At 43.9% G+C, this 27,487-nt stretch overlaps 1 protein-coding gene across 3 annotated transcripts; it reads right to left on the reverse strand.

Moving 5' to 3' along the window:
• Window positions 1–5,379: 5,379 nt before the first annotated feature.
• On the reverse strand, window positions 5,380–25,457 carry NDP (norrin cystine knot growth factor NDP). 3 transcript variants are annotated; one of them, XM_058018755.1, is made up of 4 exons: window positions 25,370–25,453; window positions 24,451–24,888; window positions 14,229–14,583; window positions 5,380–6,200 (listed from the first exon to the last, which is right to left on the reverse strand). In XM_058018755.1, the coding sequence occupies exons 3-4, from the start codon at window positions 14,445–14,447 to the stop codon at window positions 5,973–5,975; spliced, it is 447 nt and encodes a 148-aa protein (XP_057874738.1). In that variant the 5' UTR covers window positions 14,448–14,583; window positions 24,451–24,888; window positions 25,370–25,453; the 3' UTR covers window positions 5,380–5,972. The 3 variants fall into 3 exon arrangements, with proteins under 3 accessions (XP_057874738.1, XP_057874739.1, XP_057874740.1); XM_058018756.1 differs by having other exon boundaries at window positions 24,451–24,769; window positions 25,370–25,444; XM_058018757.1 differs by lacking the exon at window positions 24,451–24,888 and having other exon boundaries at window positions 25,370–25,457.
• Between the last annotated feature and the right edge of the window lie 2,030 nt (window positions 25,458–27,487).

The following is a 27,487-nucleotide window of genomic DNA, read 5'->3' on the forward strand; positions in this document are numbered from 1 at the left end:
ATGTCCTTTTGCATTTTCATACATGTTTTTGATTCCTTGACCTTTTCTGAATGGTCTATTAGAAAAAGGGAAGAAAAGGCAGAACAAAACAGTGTGATGTACCATTCTTGGTGCAAGCCAGACAAGATTACTTATTCTCCTTAATGAACTCTAAATTTTCCTATCTTGATACACAGAGCATCTTTTTTGTATAGAACTACCATTTTTTCATGTAGGAGCCATTTTCAGTGCATTCGACTGCTTGCTAATATAGTTTGTAGTTTACTGGTGATTGGCCTCTGTCTTTTAAACAATAATAGAAATTGTGACTCTTTCCTTGCAAAATAAAATGAATAGACTCACAATTTGGATTTCCAATAATCTTATTTGTACACAAACTTGCGAAAACTTAACTGGGTTGCTAATTTCCATTAGCCTGCTGGACTTTTGCAAGAGTATCAGTCTTATTATCTGTTAGCCATAATGTAATCTATTTTTGAAGGCTGTCAGCTCCTTGTCTTCCAAATAATTACAGTCAAAGAAAGCAAGACACACACTCCCTCTCCCTCCTTGCACCAGCTTTTTTTAATTGCATTCAGATTTTTAAAGAATATTTATGGCCCAAGTCAGAAGAAAAATGCTCTGCTAAGCAGAACTGTGTTTTGTAGAGGGTTTAATCCTGCTTCAGGCAATTTCTTCCTGAAGCCACTGTCACTAAACAAGCAGAACTAGACACTGTAAAAAACACTCACCCACAGGAGGGAGCTCAGGGGCTTCTCTTTTTCTCACATCAGGGACTAAGAACTGAGTTTAGACACAGAGCAGCGGAGTATTGGGTATTCCTATGGGACAGTGACCTCTTTTATTTCCCTCCTCTTTCCCAGAAACATTCTGCCTGCAAGTCAGGCAGTCCTGCCTGAGCTTCAGGGCTTTGTGGTAGGTCTGGAAGGGTTTGGTGAACAGCTTTAAGCTGAGAAAGCCCACCACAGACTGTAGTGTGCCATGGATGTCAGTGAGCTTTGCCTCTCCTTTTCTGCATGAGCCCTGTGGCAGTAACTTACAAAAGCTCTGATAAAGGCCACTGGGACACAGCCAGGCTCAGGAATTCTTGGCCAAAGCTCTTTAAGTTCAGCAGATAAGGTGAGGTGTTGTCAGGGGGGATAGCTCCAAGAAAGCAGTGAGTTATTCCATTTAATGATTCTTACAAAGGTTGAACGAATATGGTGGCTTTGAAACTGGGAGCAAAATAATTAAAATTTGCTACATCATGGGCTGTTTTATTCTGGCAAATCACAGATTATTTCTGATAGGCACAAACTGGAGGCATTGGAAGGCTTTTTTTGCAAGCAAAGGACACCGCTGAAGCTCTGGTGTTTGCCTCTGGTCTCCGTGCGTGGAAAAATGACTGGGGATAAAAAGATAATAGTACAGACATTATAAGGGAAAATACAGCTCCTTCTCCCTGGACAGAACATGGTCAGCACCCCAAATTCCCACACAATCTGGGGGGGCTAAACAGGGAGCGGAGTGGAGTGGAGTGGAGTGGAGTGGAGTGGAGTGCAGATGTTACAACTGGACTCTGTTGAAACCCTTGCATAGGAGGAAACTTGGTGTTATTTTCTGATAAACCACACAGCATCTGAAAACTGAGGGAGACAAAGTTGTCCTGCTGTTGAATCAGCAGCTGTGGTGAAACTCCTCTCCTTGGGTAAGAACTCTACTCTGTGTGTGTTGAATGATCTCCAGGTGGCTTTTACTGAGACTGGCGCTCGTTAGATTTTGCCTTGAATTAATGTATTGTTTGAACAGTCTTTGCAGTCAGACAAAATCACCTGCAATCCTTGAACCTTAACGTGTCACTGTTTTATTAATAAAATATTATTCCATAAACTGTTAATGTGGGTCCTTCAGGGGTGCTGATAGTGGGTGAATGTGTGAAGGGAGATTTTTGTGTTTGGTGTGTGACCCTGAACAAGTCAGCCAAACCATCCTTTGGCACAGCAGGACTGTTTCAGAAGAGTTTCCATAACAGGACACTGACAGACTGGTTGGCCCAAGGGCCTTGGCTTTCCTGGGGTACTGACAGAGTAATCAAACACTAAGGGTATGAGGAAATCTCCCCTTTTCACAGACACCATGGCTGTAGCCAATCCAGCTGAAGAATACCCCCAACACTGCTAGGACAGCTGACTTTCACAAATAAGCCAAGCTCATTTCAGAAAATTCATTAAAAGAGGGGAGGACATAAGGAGGTGACAGTCAGAAATCTGTATCACCTCATCCTGAACAAGCCACAGGGTGATCACAGCCCAACCAGCCTTTCTATGGTGCCTGAAGGGTGAGGTGCAATGAAGGGGGAAAAAGGACAAAGCCTTCTCATTCAAACCCCAGCAAGAGGATTCTCCAGCAAAGAACAAGGCCCACATTATGTGAAAAGCATTGTCCTCCCTGTTGTTCAATTTAAGAAGCACCTACACAGTAGTCTGACTTGAAATACAGAGCTTTAGTATCCAGAGTGGTGTCTGACCAATAAATGAGGAAGCCAGCTCATCTCCAAGCACCATTTGGACTCTTTCTCACCATGAGCTAGATGTTGTGGTTTTTACCTGAAGACTCATTTTTATTTGCTTCAATACACCATCTGAATTTAACATAGGTGGCACTTGTGTGCTTCATTCAGAACTGGGTTTCCTAAAATACTGACCAAAAAAGTATCAAAATAGGGATTTATAACTGACTTTGGGAAATTTGGTTATGAAGAATAGCTTCACCTTTTCTTAAATGTTAGTATGAAGATTGTCTGACAAAGCCAAAAGAATTTGGAAGTCTGATTCATTTGCTTAATATCAAGTTGTAGAACAACTGTTTTGTTTTGCCATTTATAAGTTCTGCTGTACTCATCCCACGCATTTATTGAACTCAACAGTTTAATTAGATCATGTTGAATTCACTTTGACATTTATGCCTGGCAACAGCCTTTAAGGTCACAAGGTGATGATTTCATCAGAGGAACTGAACAAAAGTGGAAGGAAGGGGTTGGAGGAAGAGGGGGGAAAAGGTTTTGCTGAAACACAAATTTCTTTTTTGAGGCTGATTTGAGCAGTTACAGTTCTGGGTCTGTGTTAGTGAGGGGGGTTTGGGTATAAATACCAGCCAAGCTCTCCTCTCACCATAGATATTCTCTTTTTTGCTAAATTGGCTCAGGCATGGTCTCTGCTGAACCCTGCTGTCTCTTCTTACCTGAGCACCTCCACCAGTGCCCTGCTGTTCTGCCAGGTCCCATCCAACCCTTTTAGGCACTTGCAGCACCCAGATTTTGTGTCACAGCCCCCCATTTTGCACTGGCAAAGGAGAGCAGAGGCAGCATGGCCTGGGGGGTGGTGATGCTGGATATAGCAATTATCCCTCAAACATTCCCCTTCCTTAGATAGCTGCATAGTGCTGCTGGTGGGCAGCAGTGTCTGTGAGCACACTTAGAGGTCATGCATATTTTGCAGTGTAGTTATTTGGCTGTCAAAGGTATTGCTGACGTTTTGAATGAGGACTGGAATTTGCTATATATAATTAACAGTAGGGGGTGGTGCTTTTTTGGATAATGAGATCTTTAGATGCTGGAGGTTGAAAGAGAGTGGAAAAGGGATGCACATATGATCTTTTATATAAAGCAGTCTGGTGATAATGCCCAGCTCACGCTGCCTGGACTGGCCCTTTGATGTTCAGAGCATGTATCAGATGTGAAAGGAATGACTGACAGTCCTGGGACAACACATGGTGTCTAATGAGCTCACTGGGGCTCATCACTCCCAGTTCTGACATTTCAATCTGAGCCCCTCAGCTTCTGGGGGTTGCATTCACCCTTTGGTTTGCCCACAGCTCTGTGTCTTTGAAAACTGACCATCTCCAAAAGACTGAATTCTTCCCATGTACCCCAAACCTCTCTGAGTGGTGTCTGTGCTCTCACCATGTCTTTCCACTGCTGACTGCCATCATACTCCAGGGTTTGGCTTGCAAGGCCAGTGGCTGTCATCCCTGCATCCACATCCCACACACATTCACCAGGAGGAGGCAGAGGAGTTAGGCTTTGCCTGAGCAGCCACAGAAACTCCTGTTACTGAGCTCCCTGGGGACTCCCTGTCACACACAGCAGTGTGCATCCTCGAGCTGCTGCACGTGGCACCTGCTGCAAACAAACTGGGTGGAGCTGAGTGTAGCCATGACATTTTCTGAAAAATCCTTTCCTTAGGATTTTTCCTCCTGAGAAGCTGAGAGGCCTCAGGAACAAAATGTAAACAATGATTATCTGCTGCTGTGGAATGCAACAGGTGGATCTGTGATTGACCTCATGTGGTTGTTTCTAATTAATGGCCAATCACAGTGAGCTGGCTCAGACTCTCTGTCTGAGACACAAGCCTTTGTTATCATTCCTTCTTTTTCTATTCTTAGCTGGCCTTCTGATAAAATCCTTTCTTCTATTCTTTTAGTATAGTTTTAATACAATATATATCATAAAATAATAAATCAAGCGTTCTGAAACATGGAGTCAGATCCTCGTCTCTTCCCTCATCCTCAGACCCCTGTGAACACCGTCACAGTTGAGCAGATGAGCTGAACTCTGCTCTTGGAAAGGACTTCCCCTCCTTCCACGGGACCCTGCCAGACACTGCTGTGCCAATGGGAGCCAATCCAGCCCATCCCAGAAAATAACTGTAGGGCTGTGTTCATGGTGCTCCTGATCCTGAGTCCTTACACAGCAAAGATGCTCTCAACACCCTCATGACTTCTGCCAAACCAATGGCTCAGCCAGGTTTCTGTGAACAGCACAGATTTGCTGCTGGCTGACTGCATATGCTGCCATTTAAGAACATTAGAATTTTAATATGAGATAAGGACAGTTATGTTGTTCCCTTGAAGTCACAATAGACTATGACTGAACTTTCCTAAAACCTCAGATTGATGGAGGAGGGACAGAGTTTCTCAGCAAGTGCCAAATACCATTCCCAAACTTGGGATCCCCTGTTGTTTTAAGATTTAGAATTTGGGGATTGCCTGTCTTTGAAAGGCAAAATGGTATTTGTTCAATGGCCTAAGAATTATAGATGAAAATAAGTCCTAGGTTTAATCATCATTTTGATAGCTCTGGTTCTGTACATCAACAGGTCCATTTAAATTAAGAAACTACTCCATCTAGTATGTGGCATTTTAATATTTGATTAGTTTTCAGCTTTTGAATAATGGCTTTTTCAACAGATGTGATGTGTCACATTTCCTGACTTTTAGAAGGGAATAGTGAGTCTCATGACCTTTCCCTTCCCAAGAGTTGCTCAGTCACTGAACTCTGATGACACATGGTGCAAATAATTGTTTCAGCAAGGCTGGGTATTCCAAGCATGGCATTTCATATCCAGTTCACTTTTCAATGGTTTATTTGTAATTTCTGCTGAACCACAGTAAAAGTTATCCAGCATTTGGCCACTAGGTCAGTAACAGATGACCCTGGCCAACAGCACAGATTGCTTTGAAGGCCAGTATAACTAGAAAACTGAGAATAAATTGATAGGTTAAGAGGTTGTCTGTGGGAACTGATGCCCATCCTCTGTCCAAATGTCACTTTCCAGACTGCAGTGCTGTCATCTGGCTGACCTTCTCTTCTGTTCCTCTGCTGCCCATGGCCTAAAGTAAAAGCACCTCTCTGTAGTCAGAGCCGAGTCTGAAAAAAAAGAAACTCTCCAAAAATATCCTTTCAGAAAAAAAGAAAGGCTTCTTAAAAAACAAGTCCTCGTGCTTTCGCCTTTATCACAGCCCACAGCGTGGCACCAGCACCATCCAGCAACCCAGGATATTTTGTACTTCTGCTCTTGGATTCAATCCAGCTGAGTTAGTCCTGTCCTTGTTGCAATCCTGTGCTGGGAGCTCCAGCCGGGCCTTGGGTTGTTTTTGGAGCTCTTCCCCCACAGCAGCTCCCCCTTGTCCCCCGTGTGCCACGTCCCCGGTCCCTAGGAGTTGCACTCCTCGCAGTGGCAGGAGAGGATGTAGCGGTAGGTGGCCGTGAGCCGCATGCCCCCCGAGCAGCGCAGCCTCATGGCCTTCAGCTTGGAGGTCTGGGGCCGGCAGCAGTGGCAGCTGGAGCGGAAGGGCTGCTTCAGGACCGTGCTGAAGGACACCATGGGCTCCGAGCGCGACGTCTGGCTGCAGCGGCCTTCGCAGCGGGCCAGCAGCACCATCTGCCAAGGCAAGCACAGAGGTCACTGTTATGAGTAGAAAAGCTGCCTGTTTTTTTAAAAAAAGTTGCAGAGTTCACAGGTTGGGCCAGTTGCTGCCAGGATGGAGTTCTAACTGTTTGTTGTTGGAATCACCTGTCATTTTTGTTAACTACCTGTTGTTGATGGTTAAGAATTCCCCCTTTTGTCAAGTGGCACCTGCTGCTTCCTGGAGGATGGCACCCATATGGTGAAGAGAAGGGGACATTGATTGGCATGGAAATGACATCGGGAGAGACCCCTCAGCAAACCTAGCCAAAAACCCCTAAAAACAATGAGCCAACATGGAACTGACAGATCAATGTCTAGACATGAGGAACAGAATCCAGTATCCACTAAGACCCTTTTTACCCCTCACCCTCACCTAAAGATGTCAGCTAGGCAGAGGACCTCAAATGTCAAACCAAAAAACTGGGAATTTCCCGATGCTCTCCTGAGGATGGAACCCCAGCTCTGCCACACACCAGTGGACAAAGCTGCAATCTTCCTCCTCCTCCACGCCATTCCTGGGAGCAGCAGTGGCATGAGCGCGGACCCGTCGGTTCTCCCCACCCGAGCTGATCACTTTTAATAAAGGCATTAGAAAGGAGAAAGGTCTCCTGCCTGTGTTTGTTTCATTTAGGAAACGTGTCCCCAGCACACACCTGGCACCAGCAGTGGGAGCCTCCTTCCAGCCTGGCTGGGGTTTTGTCACCACATCCCAGCCCCACAGCATGCTTTGTCCCTGGAGGAGATAATGTGGGCAGGAGGAAAAGCAGGGGTACTCCTGAAATCCCTGGCACTGACACCAACAAGGACTGCAGGACCTAGACTGACCTTAGGGCTCCAAATGATCACTGCCAGCCCTGTTTCCCAGACAGTGACTGCGCCCATGACTTGCTGACTCCAGATCTGTGGCAGTCAAGCCCTCAAATCAGCAGCCAGGCTGATTGTTTATTTGGATATTTACCAGTTCTCAGTATGCACACCAACTGGTTCTCATGTCTTGAGTTTAGATATATGAACATGTAAAGTAGAAATATAAAGAAGATGCTCCATTTATTGCTTTAGAGAAATATGTTTCCAGCTCATTCCTTTGATAAAGATCACCTTGACCATGTATTTGCAATTATATATGTATCTATATATCATTGCATCAGTTGTATCTATATAAAATGCACTGCATGGCATAAAGCAGTGAAAATGCAAAAGAAGTTGAGCTGGTTTCCATGAAGATTCCCTAGTGAGAGTTTCCAAAAACAGTGCAGCTCCAGGTTTATTCTTCTGAGTTCAAATGTGAGCTGGGACCAGAGCAAGGTAACTTGCACAGCCGGAGGCACTAAAGGAAGGAGAGTCCCTGAGCAGTCACCCAGTCCCCAACAACCCCTTGAGTAGAGAAGATGCAGCATTAAGCACTACATAAATCTTGGAAAGGGCCCTCTAAAGCTCAGCAAATGATGTGCTAGAAACAGCTGTCACCACCCTGATAAGGGATGTTGTACAAGTTTGAACAGACTCCTATACTTTCATGGGGAAGGAAATATTAAATCCATGTCAGCTAATTTTTGCTTAACCAGCATAAACTTCAATATCAGCTTATTATGTCATCTAAAGTAGGCAGTAAAACAGTTGTAAGTTTTTCTTATAACCAAGGGAGAACATTACATTTTAACCATGCTACATGTATCTCATGTTTTTTTTCCAGAAAATATGAAAGAACAACTACAAATGTGACAGCAAATACTTTACAGTGTTAAGCCTTTTTGGGCTTCTTTCATTACACAGGCTCAACTGGCTGCAAATCTGTAAGTTAAGCAAGCAGGTACATCAAATGTTTAATTTTCTTTTTAGTCAGAGTTGTAAGGAAAGATGAGATAGAGAGAGAATATTCCTGAAATCAAGTAGGAAATGCCAGCACTGTCTGTGTCCATGGGAAAGGTTCTGATCATCCATTGCAAAGTGCTTAAAAATTACTCTTGCAAGAGTACTTGCATGCTAAATGTTTTGCTTGAAAATGTATTAATGTATTAATATATTAATAACTACATTTCCAGTCAACACAGGTCACAAAGAAGATGTCTTCATGAGCTAAAGATCTGTGCTTGGTACCATTTTTCTTCTTAGTTAGAGATGAGCTTTTGTTGCTTTCTGACAAATCTGTCATCCTTAAGGATTCGTAGCATAAATTTATGGTCTCCTTCCTGTGGTACTGCATATTCGTACATAAATTAACTTCAGCTGTTTGTACTAATATGGTGGGAGGGAAATTTCAGTGTACTCTTGAGTCACACCTGAGCTTTAGACCCATCAGCTACACCAAGCTCCTTAATAGCAGAGTCTTTATTGTGCAGAGAACATGAAAGGGACAATCACTGCAGCGCTGTCACCCCATTACTCACAGATAAAGATCTACATTTTTTCCCTTGCTAAACAAACCTCACTTCCCAGGCAGTCAGCTGGTGAAGGTATCTAATTAGGCACCAGCTCTGCAGGTATCTAACCCTGCCTGAATTGCAAAGGAAAGGAGCAGACTGGGACATTTGACCCAGTAATTTCCTTCCCAGCACCTTGACAGCCCTTGTTAGGTGCCCTGCTTTGACCAGCTCACCAGGCTGTGCCCTCTCTGTCACAGACTGCTCCCAAATGCTTGGCTGAGCCACAGAATCACAGAATTAACCAGGTTGGAACAGAGATCATCAATACATTTTGGGGGTGAAGAGCAATCCAACAGCACCTGGCAAGTGTTTCAAGGCTTCAGAGACAGCAGAGTTGAAATCTCCTCAGGAGTGGTGCAGGGGGATGTACAACAGCCAGAAATCGCTTTTTGGGAGGTTCAGAGTGTCCCTAGAGTCCCTTCCAAGCCATCATTTCAGCCCAAATGTGACAGCACACACTGCTGTATGGTGGGGCTGACTTTTGGTGGTTGATGCTTCTGGAGGTGGAAAAATCAGTCACTTTCTGGTACTGTTACCCTAAGAATTTTTGTGATGAACATCCGCTCCTGTATCTGCAGGTACTTACAGAAATGACAATAAAAATAAAACATACCCTTAAGAAACTGGCAGGACTAGAGAAGAGCTGTCCAGAGTAATTATAAGGTAGAATCACCCGATGCGCCAATATCTCTGTCTCAATATAAACAGCTTGTTTCCTAATTCAAACCCAGCCAATATTTAGTCAATGTGCCACTGTATTTATAATTTATTATTTACACGTTATAATTTCTAAGCCTTGCCTTTAATAATTTGTTTCAGTCTTTGGATGCTCTAATTTTAGCCTGAAATTTTCCTGGCTATTTAGTTTTCCGTAAGATTAAGGTCAGTATTTATAGAATCACACAGTGTTGATTTTATTCCTTGATTTTGGATGACAGTGTAAACTATGACCAATGGCATAAACCCAATGTTATAAAGTTGAATTTCAGGCTAAAAAAATATCAAATTTCCCATTTTCATACCTTTCTAACCTTCTGGGCTACCTAAAATCCTAACCAAAATTTACCTTCCTCTTCATAAACCCAGAACAGCCCCAGTGGATTTTGGCAGGTGTGCAAATGAGCTGGAAATAGCATCCACTTTGAAAGCTTTGCCTTTTAATCAATTGTTCTGGCTGCTTATTGCTTCATGTACTATAGTACAATAGAGATTATCACCTAAATAATTAGTAATGCTATGATGCATGGCACAATGATAGAGTGGGTGTGTAAATATAGTAAAAACATGTGGGTTTTATAACCTGACACCTCTTGGCTCCCCCTGGCCCCTGCACATGTGAGTTTGTGCATGTCACCTTGCAAGGCTGGACCCAGAAGCACAGTGTCCTACAACAAGGGAACCACGTGGGTCTGTGAGCAGCTAGGGAAGAATATTATTATCCTCGTCATGATCATTATCATTATTGTTATCATCATCATTATCATCATCATCATCATTATTGTTATCATTATCGTTATTATTTAAAGTCAATGGTCTCATAGGTACAAAAGAGAGCAGTCTGAATCTGAGGCAGTGTTTGACTCTGATCATTTGAGCTACATTCTGGAAATCCAGAAGCTGTGAACTGGTGTGTTATTAATGGTGTTTGTAGTCCTCTTTTCTGCACCTCCAGCAACAAACTGAAGCCCAAAAGCAGATGGGCTGAGAACAGATTTTCACATGGTTCCCATGGCCTGGCTGCAAACAGGCATTACTGAAAATCTCCTGAGCTACCTCAGGAGTTAATGTCTTCAAACATCTGCTAAATCTTTCTTCATCTGCTCTGTGTCTCCTTGAGCCGGATTCCTCAGTCTGAGACTGCCAGTGGTAGCACACTTCTGGCACATCTGGATGAAGTACTTGTGACAGCCAGAACTGGAATTTAGGAGGCTCTGGGAGCAGTGAGGGAACCCAGCACATTGATGGAGACCGGTCAGGGTAAATCCAATGCAGTCAGGAAAGGGAATACCTCATGAGCTGATACAAACATTTCCTTGAAGACAAAGGAAAACAGCTTTTCTGAAACAAATGGCCTTCTTCCATCCCCGTTTTGTGTCTCTTTTGTACTTTTTGTTACTATAATAAACTATGTTTCCAAAGGGTTTGGAAAACTGTTTTCATCGCCTCCCTGAGGCCATGAGCAAAAGGGATTTTAATGATTAAATTATATTGGCTGGATGTTTAACAAATCTACTTCCCATGTGAGTGCAATTGGCAGCCTCCACAGAGAACCCCAGTGGACATAATCCTTTTTCAACCAGGACAGACAGCAAACATAATACATCTTGCAATTTCTGAAGCCACTTTTGACTTCTGTAACTCTACACTGCACCAAAAGGGAAAACATATGGAGTGAGAAAGGATATCTCAGTGAAACCATCACCCCAAAAAAGGGCAAAGTCTCTGCTTGACACTGTCATTCCAAGCTTCCACAGTGGAAACTTGGTGGAAACAAGAGGTACCACAATTACCACAGCTACTCCCACAGAACTTTCCTTTTTTTTGTCCTGGTTACATTTTATCACTATATATATATATATATATATATATATATATATATATATATATATATATATATATATATAAACAGACATTGGATCTAGTTTTAATTAGCATGTCTAATATTCCTCTGTGTTTATATGCTACTAGATCCAGAACAGAAGACATAGGTCTACCAGAATCATTCAGATACCTAAGACCTTAAAACAAAACAAAACAACAACCAAAAAAAAACCAAAAAAAAACAAAAAAACCCCACCAAATTAAAAAAACCAAAAATCCCCAAACAACATGAAAAAAGCTTGAATTTTCTGGGAAATTATTTCACTTTGTATGGAAACTGTTTTCATTTTCCACTTCATGACAAAGTCCATACAATTCACAGTATTGTTGTAGAAGTGTTCTTGAAACAGTTGTGGCCATTGGGAAGCCAGAATATGTAATAATATCTTGAAACATGATTTCCATTAAAGGCTTGATTTGAAAAGAATCAGACTTTTGCAGCCAGAATTGCTAATTGCTAATGTTTATGTCAACAACTTTTTTTCCTCAAAGCTTTTGAAAGTTTATGGATTTCATTACAATGCTTTCTGTGTTTTCACTTCCAGCTCCACTCCTAAAGGCCTGATTGTTTTTTTTGCTTTTTTCTGTCATTGGGGAAGCTAAAAAAAAGTGCATTGTCACTAGGTTCTTTTCCTTCCTTCCTTCCTTCCTTCCTTCCTTCCTTCCTTCCTTCCTTCCTTCCTTCCTTCCTTCCTTCCTTCCTTCCTTCCTTCCGACACTTCCTTCCGACACTTCCTTCCGACACTTCCTTCCGACACTTCCTTCCTTCCGACACTTCCTTCCTTCCATCCATCCATCCATCCATCCATCCATCCATCCATCCATCCATCCATCCATCCATCCATCCATCTTTCCCTCTCCTTGGGTCTGGCAGGTGATCAGAAAGGTCCAGAGAGGGGAGGGCTGTGGCACACAGATGCCTGTAAATGAAAACCACCCACACACCTCCACTTGGTCACTTTTGCCTCTTGCTGAAGTGAACTGCAATAAAATCAATATTGCACAAAGGGATGAACGTCTGCAGTTCTCTGTGTTAATGCCATGTGTCTCCCAGATGGTAGGCAGTTCTAGTCTAGCCTCAAAGCAAACCAAAAGACCTCTCCTGAATCTCAAGTAATGGATGATTTTGCTGTGTGGATTCAGAAGAAGTAGGGCAAAAGTCTCTGGGCTCCCACTGCTGTCAGCCAGGCGTGGTTATGCAAACCCAGCATCCAGCCCTGCTGAGAGAGCAGTGTGAGGCAGCCCAGAGCAGAGCAGGCTCCCTGGGCCCAGTTTTGAGGCTGCCAGCCACTCTGTGCTGAGTGGGCACAGGATGAGCCTGGCTGCAGAGCTTTGGCCAGGGCAGCAGCTGTGCTGGTGCACAGAGCACCCAGAAGGTCCTACCTTCTGTGGGCACTTCTCCCTGTGCTTTATTTCAGCTGCTTTTTATGCAGCTACCTGTGGCATTTCCTCACCCCTGCACTGATTGTGGAAGCAAAGGAGCTCCTGCACACGAAGGGATCTGCAGCCAGCACTGCATCCATCCCCACTCTGGATCTTCTCCTTGTAAATTCTCCCAGGATCCCTGCTGCTGGGGTTTGCCACCAGGCAGGCACCCCTTGTGTGATGAACCCTGTCACACACCAGCCTCCCATCCCTCTCTTAGCCTGCACAGGGCTGGCAAAAGCACTGGAGCTGGCAGTCCTTCCCTTCCCTTAATCCTGGGATGTGAGTGCCTGAGGCAAAGCCCCTTCCCATGGGACAGAGGAATGGCCCAGTCATCTGAATGCACTGTGTTAACTCAGACAGAACAAATTAGGACAAGACAAAAGGGACTAGCGAGGATTTTCCCATTGTTTCTCCCAATTCTTTTTCTCCACATAATGAAATAAATGGCTGTAGGCTACATGCACAGGCTGGTAAACCACTTTGACACAAAACTTTTCAGGCTTGAAATCCCAAATGAAAGTCAGTCTTGTATTTCTGCCTGCTCCTAAGCCCTACAGTTACCATCCAAGTGTCATTCTGCATGTAAACAAAGGCTTTGAAAAGGGGATGGGCAGGAAAAAAATAAGCAATATTCTTCATAACATTTTTTAAATTGCCATTTTACAGTTTGGTTCTTTATCTCAGCACTTCACCTATAGTAGTTATGAACTTGCTCCAGATTAAGCATTCACTTGAAGGATGGGGTGACTGGGGTGATCTAAATTTCCAAACTAGCTAATCTCCTTGGGACCATCAGCTGAGATCCCAAATGTGCTCCTTTCCATCTTGTCATTTACTGCTTGTAAGCTTTACCATCATCGTGAATTTCTCCTTTTGAAAAGGTGAAAAGCGAGTCAAGAGCCTTTACCTGCAGTCCCAGTTCTTATGTACACACAAGTTAAGATCCTGTATGACACAGGATATCCTCATATCTGCGTGTCTCTGCTGCTATATTCTGCTAGATAGGAACTCACACAGACAAAATCACCCAGGATGGCTCATTTTAACAACTCTTCCCTCGAAGCTGTGAAGGGATGAGGGGAGCCTTGTTAAAAACGGGACCAGACTCCCGGTACTAAAGTGATTTCAGCATTTATTATTATAAAAGGAAAGGTCTAAAGCAAGGGGGCCAAGCAGGAGTGTTCCTATCGGGGATGCTGCAGCACGGGCGCTGGGTTTTCCTTTCAGCAGGGATGTCCCCGATGTTCCAGGTGGAGCAGCACAGCTTCCCTGGATCAGATGCCCCTTTTTATCCTTTTTTTTGTCCATTTGGATTGGCTTCTTTTTGGATCCTTCATTTGCATGAAGATTTAAGACACTTGGTTGGCCCATGACAGTTCTGTCCAGGCTGGCTCGTGGTGCACTGAGGTGTGTTATGGTACACTGAGTACCACATTTCTTATAACTACCCTTTTAACCCCTTTTACAATATAACAACCAAACTAACAGCACGTTCTTAACAATTATCACTATTTTACAACAGTTTCTGACCTATTTTTAGCAGCCTTACCTTGGAGCTGCACTTGTAGAGAGGGTGGCTGATGGAGTCCACGTAGTGGTGCCTCATGCAGCGGCTGGGGTCGGAGTCGATGAGGAAGGAGCTCTCTGTTTTACTGTCCGTGTCTCCCATCATCACCAGCAGCGAGAGCATGGAAATCGAAGCTGCGAGTACATGATTTCCCATTGTCGAGGAACTTCTCGCTGGTAACAGCAGAGGGAGGTAGAGCATCAAAAACCCTCCGAATTCTGGAAGCCAGTTCTTTTCCAGGATGGTGAAAAGTCTGGTTTAAGTGTCTGAGCTGTCATTCTTCTTCTCAAGTTGGAGTCTGATGAGATTGTAATCCACCAAAGAATCTCCAGCACAGCTGGAATAAAAGCAACACAAATCACAATCCTAAGCAAAAAGACCTCTAGAGAAAATAGACATAAATTGTATTAAGGCACTCAGGAACTTTGTTAGCCAAAAAACCTGCTCAAGGTGAGCATCATCCCCACAGTAGGTAGGGAATATGGCCTTAAGCAAGGACATGTCAAGGCCTTGTTACTTTTAGCATTGTTTTATCATTTCAGGAAGATTAAATGACTTTTGACTTTCAACACCACAAGTGGCGCAATGCCACTCTTTTCCAGTTGGTGATGAAATTCATCAGAAACTCCTCCAAATCGAAAGGACTGTACCCACTCAGAGTGTCAAGGAGGGGCAAGGCTTGGCTGCCTTCCACATTACAGATAGGAATGGTATGGGATGCCCCAGGCAGCACAAGGAGAGGCTGGAGGCAGGTTGAGCTGCGGCTCTGGAGGCTGCCTGGCCGTGCCCTGCAGCTGCAGGGACAAGGGACATCCCCAGGGTGGAGGGATGCTGCAGGTCCGAGCCAAGGCATGAGCAAAGTGGTCTCCCAGTGACCTGCTCTGCATGAGGAACCACCCAGGCCTCTGGCTGAACTGTCTGCCCTCTTTCCCATGCACACACATCCAGGCTTTGCTTGCTTGCTTGTCAGGCAGCACTTTCTGGGTGTCAGTCTCTTCCCAGATAATTAAAGAGCAGCATCTGAAAAATACGTTTATAATTCCATAATATCCAAGTGCTATCCCAGCTATAAATATGTTCAGGTGGAGACATGGCTATCTACCCAGGCATCTGGATTTCTGTTTCATGTTGGAGATCAGGAGATTCTCCAGGAAACAGGTACAGGACAGCCCCTGAAACGCTGCCCAGAGCTTTGAGTCTGCAGGGGAAGGAGAATATCTCCATTAGCTGCTTCTTCACAGTCCCTTGATCCTTCTCACAAAGCCCTAGTCCCAACTGGGTGATTAATTTCACTTTTACTACAAACAGATATAACTTGAAAGAGCTGTGAATTATCCATCTAAACACAGCCCGATGAAGGATAGTCAAAGGATACTCATCAGTACAGTTGAAAGTGCAAAGACTTTCTGAAGAAACTTAAGATAAAACAGTTCCCTACTCACAAAGAAATGCTCTGGCAGAGCCTCTTGAGTATTTAAAGAACTGATGTGTGTGCCTTTACTGCCTTATACAAGCCTCTTTCAAAATTATTTTCTGGTTTGCTGGCAGTCCTCTAAACAGACTGATACTCATCTTCCAAGCAGCCTCCCCACCAGAGTGCTTGATGATTTGTATATTGCTTTACAGCCTCCTCCAGCGCTTCTGTGAGAGGAGTGCCTCGCAGTGACAAACACTTCCAGAGTTCATCCAAGTTGGGATGGCACTGATGTGACAGCCAAAATGTCATGCTGAGAAGAAATGTTATTAGGGTTGCTTTGTGTGTTAGAGAGACAGAGATGCTCTGTGTTATTAGACATTTTTGTTGTTGTTGTTTCAGGCTGTTATCCATGTGCTTGAGTAGGAAAGGAAAAAATTATGTGACTGTGGATTTAAATGACAATACTTGTTTTTTTCCCCAGAGTCTGACATATGACCTGTTATATTTTCCTCAGCAAATGGGTCATTAAAAACAAAATATGGCTTTGCAGTATAAAGAACTTAAACAAACAACACTAAACACTTAGGATCTCAGATACAGTCATGCACAGCCTCATTCATGTCAGTAAATATCCCTCCAAACATTTCAGCAGCATAGGAGAGAAATCTCTGGGTCATGGGAGCCGGGACAGACTCCCTCCCTGAAGTGAACTGTGCTACTCCAGTTCGTGCAGATGATGCCCAAGGATTAGCTAACAGGAGGAGGGATGCACTATTTTTTTCCCCATGTTTAACCTTTTACCTACATTCCTATTCTTTTTTATAAAGAGGCTGACCAAAACATGCTGCTTGGCAAGGTCTCCCTCCAACATAGTTAATCATTATTACACACCCAGTAATTCCCTCTCTGTCCAAATAAATTTTCTTGATATTAGACGGTCTAATTTCATGTGATACTACACCCAGGGATCCCCATTTCCCATTCTCTCTGTCCCACTGTTAATTCTGGGCTTCTATATCTTTCCATGGTTTTGATCAGCATGATTTAATACAGTGGGAGAAATCTGAAGTGCTGGCTCAGTTTTCAAAGGCTTATCTCCCTCGTTTTCTTCAGGAAATAATTGGATGACACAGAGTCTGCCTCATGAAAACTCTCTGAGAAAGCTGGAAAGACACAGGGAAAAGTGTGAGAAAAGGAGAAATGGCTGTACCTTCCTCAGGATAAGCACAGAACAAAAAGTATTAACACTTCCACAACCTTTTAAAATTGCCCCGATACTTCACTAAGAAGGAAATGTAGCGGGTTTTGGTAACAATACTTTGAAAGAAGTAAAAAGTATGACATACTTGTAAGAAAAAAGAGAGAAAACCATTGTAGATATGATCCATCTCTTGTGAAATAAGTGGTTATGGTTGTTCATAGACATACTGGTAAAATGTGTAGTTATATCTCCTGACATACCTATGGGAAGCATGCACACACATTTTTCAAGCACATATGCTATATATAACATATATAACATATATGGAAGAAAAAGTCTTAGAGGGACATTTAAACACATGGAAGGTAGGGTGTAGATTTTTGATTCTGTAAAAAAAAATTCAAAATATTTTCACTTAGGTACATCACCATGATGAGGTATGTTGGGATGATATTTTCCATTTCCAGCTGATATTGAGCAATGGCATTTTGCTTGAACTTAGCATTATTATTATTTTTTAAGTTAAAAATTGCATTCCTTTTGAAATGTTGTCTGAAATTATAAAATCCTAGATAGCACATGCTATCAGGATTGGCATAAGTAGTTTCCAGTCTATACTTCTGTCCAAAGAACAGAAGCAAGTACAATTGTGCTCATAAATCATCATTACAATGGCATTTTGTTTCATTTGGAACATACATTTTTAATTAAAATCAACAATTTCACAGAGCAAATTTTCCTTCTATTTCAGCTCTTTTTTCCTCACTTTCTTTCCATGTAAAACCTGTGGTAGATAGCTTGTCTGCCAAGCTAACCAAAAGGAAACCTAAACTCTCCCACTTTATACCATCCTGTAAAGAAAAAGATAAAATAGATGCAAATGTAGCTTTAGACCCTCAGGCTGAAAAATTGCTACAAAAATATATGGCCTAACAGTGGATGAAAATCACTGCTTCACATTTTCTTCAGAATTCACTGAGATATGGGAAATACATTGTTTTAGCAATGGCTTTGTTTCCTTTCCATATACCTAATTTTCAGTATTTCACAGAGAGATAACATACTAAAGCTTCTTACAGCTGTTACCTAAAACTGCTACAGCTGTTAGCCTTAAAACTTCATGGAAAAGTAGAAGACATCCCAAAGAAAAACCCTAGTAACACACAGTCTAAGACTGTATTGCATGTGGACTTAGGTGCAAAGTTAGGGTTATTTTTCCAAATCCACACTCTTATTAACTGCTTTCTGAATAATAAAGATTTCTTATCATAGTTTTAGTATCATTTGGAGAGTGGTGAAGGCTAAGGTTTTGTTTTGCTTTAAGGACAGAAGAACATTCCATCATCTGGAATTATTTAGCCGGTCACTTTGTGAGAACGTAAGCAGAAATTCCCTTTTTGCTATGTATCTTGGAAAAAATAAAGAGCTGAGCAATTCTCCCAAAGTCTACTGGATCTGCACAGCTTTTACCCAGGGAGGTGGGAAGGGAGCAGTGGAAAAACTCATTTATGGTGTACTTCTAGTTTCCTGAGCCCCCCATATTAGGCATGCATATATGTTCAGCTTGGCCTTCATTTGCTGAGTTTGAGTTTCATTTTCTGTGTTTGAGACTCTTGCTTGAAGATGAGGGCACCGTTTAAGTCACTCAATGCTTTTTGGGTTTTGGAGGCTGCCAAAATCCCATTGAAGCAGCGGTGTGTGTGTATATAACTTAAGCCTGGCCTTGCATGCTGTGCATATTTAGTAAACACAATTACTTGGATCCTACCATGTGGTTCCCTCAATCTGAGTTTGTTATGTAAACACAAGAGTTGCAAGACTACTCAGTTTCTCCAAACTCCAGACCTAAAAAAGTGTCACTAACCACATATGTGTATATATGTGTGTGTGTGTGTGTGTGTGTGTGTGTGTGTGTGTGTGTGTGTGTGTGTGAATTCACTGCTGCTGCTCTGACAAAAAAAACACCACAAAGTTCTTCATCAGACAAAAATGGATTTCTCAAGAACTTATCAAATTTAGAAAAGTTTTGGTTTCCCAGGAAGATAAGGATTTGGAAGCTCCACTCTCCAAGGTCTTGATTGGAGTGGAAACAACTGTGATGGGCCAATTGCTCAGCCAGGCTCACAAGGGTTTGTTCTGCAGGGTTAAATTCTCCACTGCCATGACAAAGGCAGCATGGTCTGTTCCCAAAGATCCTTCAGCACCCACAGCACTCAGGGGGCTCCCAGCCCACACAGCCATCCACACCATGCCTGGGAAGAGCTTGGGAAGCCCTGTGGGACTGAACCTCACCAGTGACAATGAGAGCCATTCCAGAGGCTCATGGAGTAGGAGAGGCAACCCCAGATGAGAGGCTGACCCTGATTTCTCTAGAACCACCTCATAGCCTTTGTCAGTTCCAGCATATCTTTTAGCTCTGTAAGTAAATGCAATCATCTTCTCTTATCTAGGTATTTTACTGTGGTCATTCCCGTGCCAGCAGTGAAGGAACTGGCCTGCTGTGCATGCTATCAAAAATCCTCACTTCACTCTGCAGCTGCCTGTCAAAACACCTGGCAGAGCCACTGACTGTCCACATGGCAGCCAGGCGGCAGCAGGTGAGCACAGGCAACCCCAGTTGTCTGAGAAATGCCTCCACACAACATTTGAACAGATTGCTTCCCATCCTGAGGCAAGGCAAACACCAAACAAAATACTTTAGCGAGACCCTTACAGCTCCAAATATCTGAATGTTCCCCCGAAGTCTTGGTTAAGATGTTCCTTCAAGGTTGTGCTTAAGGGGTTTTGCTCTCCTGACATCCAGCTGTGCTGGAGCTTCTCCCCTTCCATGCCAAGGGGAATGTCTCCATCCATGGTCCAGGAGCTCCATCCACCCATCACACAGCAGCAGGGCAGCGTGTGCCTGCACAGAGGGCACACAAACAACACACACTCCTGGCCAGAGCTGGCTCCAGCTGGTGGGCAAGAGGAGAGGGGGAGGAAAAAGGCAGCAAGAAGGAAAACAGGCTCAAAAGAAGGAAATTTAAGCCTCTTTATCTGGTTGTCCATGGTAGAGAATTCCATCTTCTGGTCCTACTAAAGCTGTGATGAGAGAAACTCCTGCAAACCATTTTTTACTATGAGACTTCATTAAGTCTTTTAATATTTCAGGAGATGAATGCCTGTCACTGTAAGCAGACTGAAAAAAGAAAAAAAAAAACAGGAAGACCATGGCATGTGAAGCATAAGAAGCAACATAGCAATTGCAGCAAACATAAAGGAAGCACCCTGGGACCTTCAGCACACGTGGGATGAGCATACACGGGACTGATTCCCTGGGCTCATTTAAGGCCCCAGAATTGTTCCTGCCGTGGGGACCCGGTGCATGAGGTGGAACAAATCCAGCTGAATGGCACTTGAGCTGCATGAACTTCCCTCAGCTTTTGAAGTTCCCAAAAATATTTCCAGCCCTTCAGGTACCAGGAGAGGGGGAGCAGGAGGTGCCTTCCTGCTCAGCAGTTGAAATAACAAACTGCAGTGGGTACTGTGGGCTGGCGCCCGGCCAGCAGACAGGCACAGGCCAACACGGAGAAAAGGGTTTAATGCACTCCCAAAGAATAACTACTGGGGGACAAAAGAGTGCTTGTATTTTTATTCTTTCCTTTTCCTGCTTCCAGGAAGCTTTAAATAGATTGATTAGGGGCATGCATGGGATATCTCTCTAATGAGGGAGTAGAGCTTTTTAATGGTGAGGTGATGCCAGCCTTGGATTCTTTCTTTATTCTTGTGTCTCACTGAATAGCACTGTAGTCATGGTCTCGAGTCTCAGACAGCAGAGGAATACAATTTTCCACTTGGTCATCCATCCAGAGGGTGCTGGATGGGATTATCCTTGGTGAAGCACCAGGTGCAGAGCTGAGCAGTCTAGGGCTGCCCATCCCTCTCAGGAGGCAAACCAGCAAGGGTGGCTGCTGGCTGCAGTGCAAGTGTTCCCAGCCAAGCATTAGCTATAGGATTTGCTTCAGTAATTACCTCTACTTCAGTCTTATGACCCAACAGGAGGCAAAATTACTCTTGGCCAAATTACAAGCCTGAGAGGTCTAGGGCACTCAGGCATGTGTCCTCTACCTGTTGGAGAGTGTTGCAAGCAGGTGGGCAGTTTTTGTTCTCTGTCTTTTGCATATTTTCCACCAAACCCATAGGCCTGTAGTTATCAATAGATGCAGGAGTAGGAATGGGTCTTTTTATTCTTTAACATTAAGCAAACACATCCCTGCCACTGGGACCAGCAGAGAGTGTTATGCATGCCGGAGACAGCACATGATTGAAGGGGATGTTCCCTCTCTTCTGACCCCAGGGGCAAAATCCTTTCCTCTTTTATACACAGGCAGCATTCAGACCACCATCCATATACCTCATCCTCTGATAATTAGGGAACCTAAATATTTGGCTCATGGTAACAATTCTGTGTCTTCTAACAAGGGGAGCAGCGTTGCCCTAGGTCCCACTCCCTTTGAGCCGTGCTGCTATGACAGCAATGTGATTGTCACTGCCATGGTATGCTTAACCTTTGCCAAACCAGAGCTGAGGCATTAACTCAGATCCTCAGCCCACATGTCTTAAAGGGCAATGTAACCTGTGCTGCCTGGGCCCAGCACAGTCTGCAGCACAGTAATAACAAGCACGAAAATGTGACAAGCGTGAGCCGTAAAAATGATTGATGCAGCTAGAAAAATAACAAAGAGAAGCTGAAAAATTGCAATGAGGAGGAGGAATTCCTGGGACCAGTGTCTCCATGGCACCAGCAGCCCCCTACCCTCACACCAGAAAGAGAGGCTACACTCCGGTAGAAAGGATCTCCATATCACACAATGAAATTCCAGCAAACAGGACAAGGACTGATGGTGTCTGGAAGTGGTAGTGCCACTGCTACCCGGATAACTGTTTGAATTAGATTATGTGAGAAAAGGAGGAATATATAGACGACCAGCTGCTCAAAGGCTTACTACAACCTTGCTTTTATTGTTCTGCTAAGTTAGAGGTGGGGCATCAGAGGGATTCCTAACATACCACTACTGAGAAATTTTAATATGTTCCACACTGACACATATAAAAAGGAAATAACAGCTGATCACAGCCAGCAGAGACTGCAACATCTCTTTATATGCATGCACAGAAGGGTGGTTGAAGTGGGGAGCTCTTGGCTCAGACACCTGAGCTAACCTGACCCAACTAATCCATTCTCCTGCCACTGAGTTGAGTTTCAGCAAAAGGACTGTCAAGTGTGAAGTCAGGCAGCAGGAAAAAAAAGGTGTTCTGGACATGGCTATTCAGCCCATCCTGAGATACCAGGACATGGAGAAGGGCAGGGGAGCTGAGAGGCAGAACACTTAACACTGATGAAAAGAAACACGTGTTTACACAAGCGACAATGATCCGGGGGAACAAGATATCACAGAGGGCAAAAGTTTAGCTGGGCTCAGCGAAAGGACCTGTTATGCATGGGGAGGGGGTTACAGTCACAGGGGTTTCATTTCTCAAGAGTTTTTGGAAGGGTTATAAACCCTCAGGACTCTGAGAGCTCACTGGATGGGGTTAGGGAGAAATTTGCCCCAGCAAGTTACCCCATAGCTGCTGCCACAGGGACTTTGTGTCTTTCTTTGATGTGGCCACTTCCAGAGGTGGATTGCTCAAATAACAGGGAGCTACAGCCTCATGTAGCAAAACCTTCCTAAAACTCACAGGGACAAGTCTCTCTCATACTCAGGAGTATGAGACAGAGAAAATTGTAATATTTAAAATACAACAATCACATATTTATAATTGTAATTAAAATAGTGATTGGGAGGTGGGGAGGGGGAAAGAGAGAGAGTTTTGTTTTTTCCAGTTAAGCAAGACAAGTTCACCAGACAAGTTGCAAGAATTAACGTCTCAGTGGTTTCATGCAAGCTTTCACCATAGATAGTCAATTCTCTCCAACTCCAAGGACAACCCTGAGCATCTCCTAGTGCATCTGAGAGCTGACAAGCCAGGCAGGGAGCAAAGTCAGTCCCAGGAGAAATGGGAAATGAAGCCAATCATGGGAGGATTCCCTGTCAAACGAGTCACAGCAGGCATCAGTGTGAGGTCCCAAGGAGGTGGCTTATTTCCCTCCCACCTGGGCAGGAGAGACTGCAGCCCTGGCCAGGCAAGAGGGCAAGAATATGCAGATGCTGCCACAAGCCTCAAAGGTGAGTGAGGGATGGTTCCAGTGGGCAAGAAGGCTTTTGTGGAAATCAGCCATGCCTAAGGAGCTACCTGGGGTCCTGCTACTGCAAACTGTACCCAAGACTGTCCATAACAAATATCCTGCCCAGCAAAGGCCAGTCATCAGCATACATTAATCTGATCCAAACCAGGCACTGCACAAACCCAGGAAAGATACACGGGACACCTTCAGGTAGAGAAATGAACCTGTAACTAATCATCAGCAGCCCCTAATTATGCCCTGTCCCTAAATCAAATAGCATTTTACTTTGTAAGCTTGAAATATCTATTCCTTCCACATTTGTTTTTAACTGGGAAATCTTAAAGCATTGTTTCATAGTACAAAATATTATTTCATTAGCAGCAAGAGTATATCAGTGTATCTATAAGTCACATTGGGAATCCCCAATTCAAGCTGATGAGTAGTTACTCATCAAATAGTTCTATTTAGGTCCAGGAAATTATTCATGTGTATAACTACTCACAAATATGACTAAGGTCCCACAGCAAGAGCAAAAGTGAGCATTATTAGTAATTCAAAAGGAAGGGGGAAGAAATAATAGGTACAGGTCCTAAAATGTAGATATATTCTTTCAAGGAGGGACAAATAACAGCACTGTGATTATTACAGCCACACTAGGCAGCTGGATTGCTTCTATTAGAAAATAACTTTGCAATAAAGTACTGATTTCAAGTGAGTTTGTCCCCACTGTTGGTTTTAAATAATCATTTGCCTTCAAGTGAGTTTGTCCCATTACTGGTTTTAAAAAACCTTTTGCCAGTTCTTTTTCAACAGGCAGAGTTCCTTCCTCTCAGCCATGGTTATAAAGCTTTAGGAACTGTAAGTACCATGTATATACATGAATACACTGTAAGTAACATATATAGGGAATACATGTTTCATCTTTAAAGAGCTGCAGAAACCTTAAGCAGTTACTTGCCATTCTGTCTCTCCCTGGCAGAAACAAGCAAGATGTGTTATAGGGAGGCTATGAGAGAAATTTCAATGAACTTGCAGAGTAGGATAAGAAATCTGCCCCACGGGAGACGGCGCACACACACACACACACACACACAGAGGCACACACAAATCCAGGTTTGCCACAAGAAAATCCCCCCAGCACACACTGTGTGTGCGACACTGCAGCAGCAGCAGCTACCCCAGTCCCGAGACTGGGATTTTCTTGTCGGTCCGTTCTTTGCTGCCGGAGCCACTGAACTTCCACAGGATGAGTAAGAAAATCTCTCCCCCAGCACACGCTGTGTGTGTGACACTGCAGCAGCGGCTGAGACTGGGATTTTTTGTCACTCTGTTCCTTGCTGCCGGAGCCACTGAACTTTTCCAGGATGGGTTCACTCACCTGTGTCCGGCAGGAGCCGGGGCTCTCCCTCCGGGCAGTGTCCGCTGCCGAGCCCCGCCGTTCCCTACCCTGACACTCGCTCACAGAATCCTTCCTTGGTCCCGGCGGAGCGGAGAGCGGTCATGCTGGTGCCTCTGGGCTGACACACAGCGGAATGAGCCTCCCTCTCTCCTTCTGGGGTCGCGCAGCATCCTCCGTGTCCCGGCCGCCTTCCGATATACCCCGGGCACCCGGCAAAGCCAGGCACAGGGGCTTTCCCCGCAGCTCCCAGCCGATAAGGAGTGCGGGCTCAATCTGTCCGCTCCACTGGAGAGCCTCGCTGAAGTTTGGATAAATAGTAACGTGAGAATTGTGAGCGCTCCCGCGAAGCGTGAGGCGCAGCGCTAGAAATAAATATTGCCTGTTGTTTCAGATTGTTCTGAGCGCTCCAGCGGATGACTGGCAAGAGAACAGCAGGCGTAAGTGGTGGTAGAAGTAAACAGTGCAGCTTTAAAGCAGCAGGCTTGCCCGTGTTCGCAGAGCCCTGTTGTAGCGGGACAAAGCGGGTGCTGGCGATCCCAGCGCTCTCCCGGTGATCCCGGGGGTGATTCCAGCACATCCATTCACCCCAGAGCCACAAGCCATGGCCAGCACTGAGCTGCAGGCTGGAGCTCAGCGTGCTCACAAGCATAGGTGTTTAACCAAGTTGCTCAGAAGCACCCTGGGGCGCCTATTTGACCACATACAGGCAACCTTCAGATAGGAGATAAGGACACAGGAATAAGGAGACGCAGGGACTAGAGCTGTGTTGATGCCATTTAAACAAGATTTAATTTAAAAAACAAGGAGAACATGTCTTTGTCAGATTAAGAGATTAAACACACAGTTAAAGTCCGTGTAACACTCAAAATCTGTAGGAATCTCTTATTTGCATGCTTACCTTTGGAAAATGCACCACTCCTTCCTTCCTTCCTTCCCTCAAACCCTTTGGAGAGCTGAAAGAGGTCCTGTTACTCCCAAATGCTTTTGTTCTTCTGTCCCTCTGTCACATGGCTTGCCTTTTATATTTGCAACACACAAAAGTTAGGGCTGTTGTTGAAGAGAGAGAGGGAGAGAGAGGGAGAGAGGGGGAATGTCAAATGGAAAAGTGCCATTGCAGTCATATATCAATCAGGGCAGCAGCAGCAGCAGCTCGCTGGCAAATGGGAATTCCACAGAAATGTGAAGCTCTTGTTATCTGAGAAATCACAAAACACCATGAGCCAAGCTCCCCTCTGCAGGGACTTATAATTGGCAAGCCAGGAAATAGAAGGAAATGTAGGCGCTTTTTTAATTGCTGTTATTGTTTCAGATCTGGAGATAAGGAGGCCGTGGCATGTGCAAACCAGTGGAATATAAATCCTGAATATAAATCCTGAATCAAATTCCTTCCTAAGCAAATGGACCATGTGCAAGATAAAGCAAACCACTGAGAAGCAAGGGAATGGAGCTAAGTGAAGAATCTGACAGTAATGATTTAAAGAATTTGATAAGTGTTTGCACTTGGAAAATATCCATAGAAAAACTACCTGCTCCCTGGATTACTCATTAATCTCCTTTTTTCTGACCAGTTCTTCTTAGGCTTTTTTAACTGTGATTGATCTCAGATATCCTTAATTCAAGATATGCTGCTTTACTACAATTGGTCAACTAAATCATCTGACATTCTCTGGCTCTCCAGTTGAGTAAGCAGGCAAACATTTTCTGTATAAATACTTCTCTGCAAACCTGCAATTCCCCTGCTTCCAACAACCTGCCCTGAAATCCTGAAGTTTCTGTCAAATAAACTCAGAATTTTGCTCAGAGAAGAAAACATTGTCTTTCTACTTTACACACCTTTCTCTGAAGAAGGCCAAGTTTGGAAGAAGTTATCCTTAAAATATTTTATAAAATATTAAAAGTATTTAAAAACTTTTAAAATATTAAAAATATTTAAAATATGAAAAAAAAAAGCCCTGAGAGGCTGAAGGCAGGCTCCATCCATGGAAAACCCCTCTTACAACAAACGCACCACAGCTCTGGATGCACCAAACCCTCTTCCCTGCAGAGGAGGGTGTTTCACTTCCCTGTGGAGTGCCCCCTAGTCATCCTGCAGGATTGTGTGAAACACAGATCTAAGCTGGTTAATTAAAAAATAGGCAACATAGCTGGCCATTCACAAGCTGGATCTGTTCTGGCCAGCAGATGGACAGGGCTCTGTGTCGATTGTGTTTGAACTCTTAAAGGCAAGTTGGTATTTGATGGATGATGTTATTAGCTAAATGTCTTATGTGGTATAAGATCAAAGAACAGATGGGAATTATGCCTTAAAATAGAATAATCTAAAAGGGGGATGGCTTTTAGATGAGTAAGCATCATGGAAACAATAAAGGAGATTTTCTTGGGCTTGCTTTGCTGCACAGCCAGGTTTGACTGGCGGGATAAACAAACAACCCACTTAGGACCACAATCCTTAGGACGTCACTTTTGTTGCACATTTCTCCCTTCATATTCAGTGTTTACATTGTTTTGCCTCTTGAGTCAACCTTGTGTTTCTCTCCCTGTCCAAAAGTGTCCCAGCTCTCTGTCTCCTTGCCACTGAGGTTACCCAGCGTGGGTGACAGCAAAGCTCAACATTGCCTTCTCCTCCCTGTAACCACAGGCTGAGATTGCTGCTCTGGCACAGCTCTCACCTTCAACAGAGAGAGCACACATAGAAACTTTCTTTAATTTACACCCTCCTTTAAAATGAAGGCTATTGGTCGTTGTACTGCTGTGTTGTTTTTTCCCACTGGCAAGAAAGTGATTTCAATACTCTGGTTGCTTTCATTAAGAACCTTCCATGTGCAAGACAAAGTAGCTTCTGGATGAAATCCTCCAGGAGACAATAGACACCCTACTCATGGTCCTCACTGAAAATGGTACTTCAGGGATTTTTTCTGGCACCACTTAGGCTTCTTATCTTTGTGTCATCTGCAGGTGAAAATATCTGTATTATATTTTTGCTGGCTGCTAAGCATACTAAACAATTATCAATAAT

The sequence above is a fragment of the Melospiza georgiana genome, chromosome 2 (genome assembly GCF_028018845.1).
Source record: "Melospiza georgiana isolate bMelGeo1 chromosome 2, bMelGeo1.pri, whole genome shotgun sequence".
Lineage (NCBI taxonomy): Eukaryota > Metazoa > Chordata > Aves > Passeriformes > Passerellidae > Melospiza > Melospiza georgiana.

Coding starts and splice junctions, on each gene's coding strand:
- NDP (XM_058018757.1), bottom strand. CDS start 14,447: ATGCTCTACCTCCCTCTGCTGTTACCAGCGAGAAGTTCCTCGACAATG. Junction 6,201..14,228: donor TCTACAAGTGCAGCTCCAAG/GTAAGGCTGCTA, acceptor TTGCCTTGGCAG/ATGGTGCTGCTGGCCCGCTG.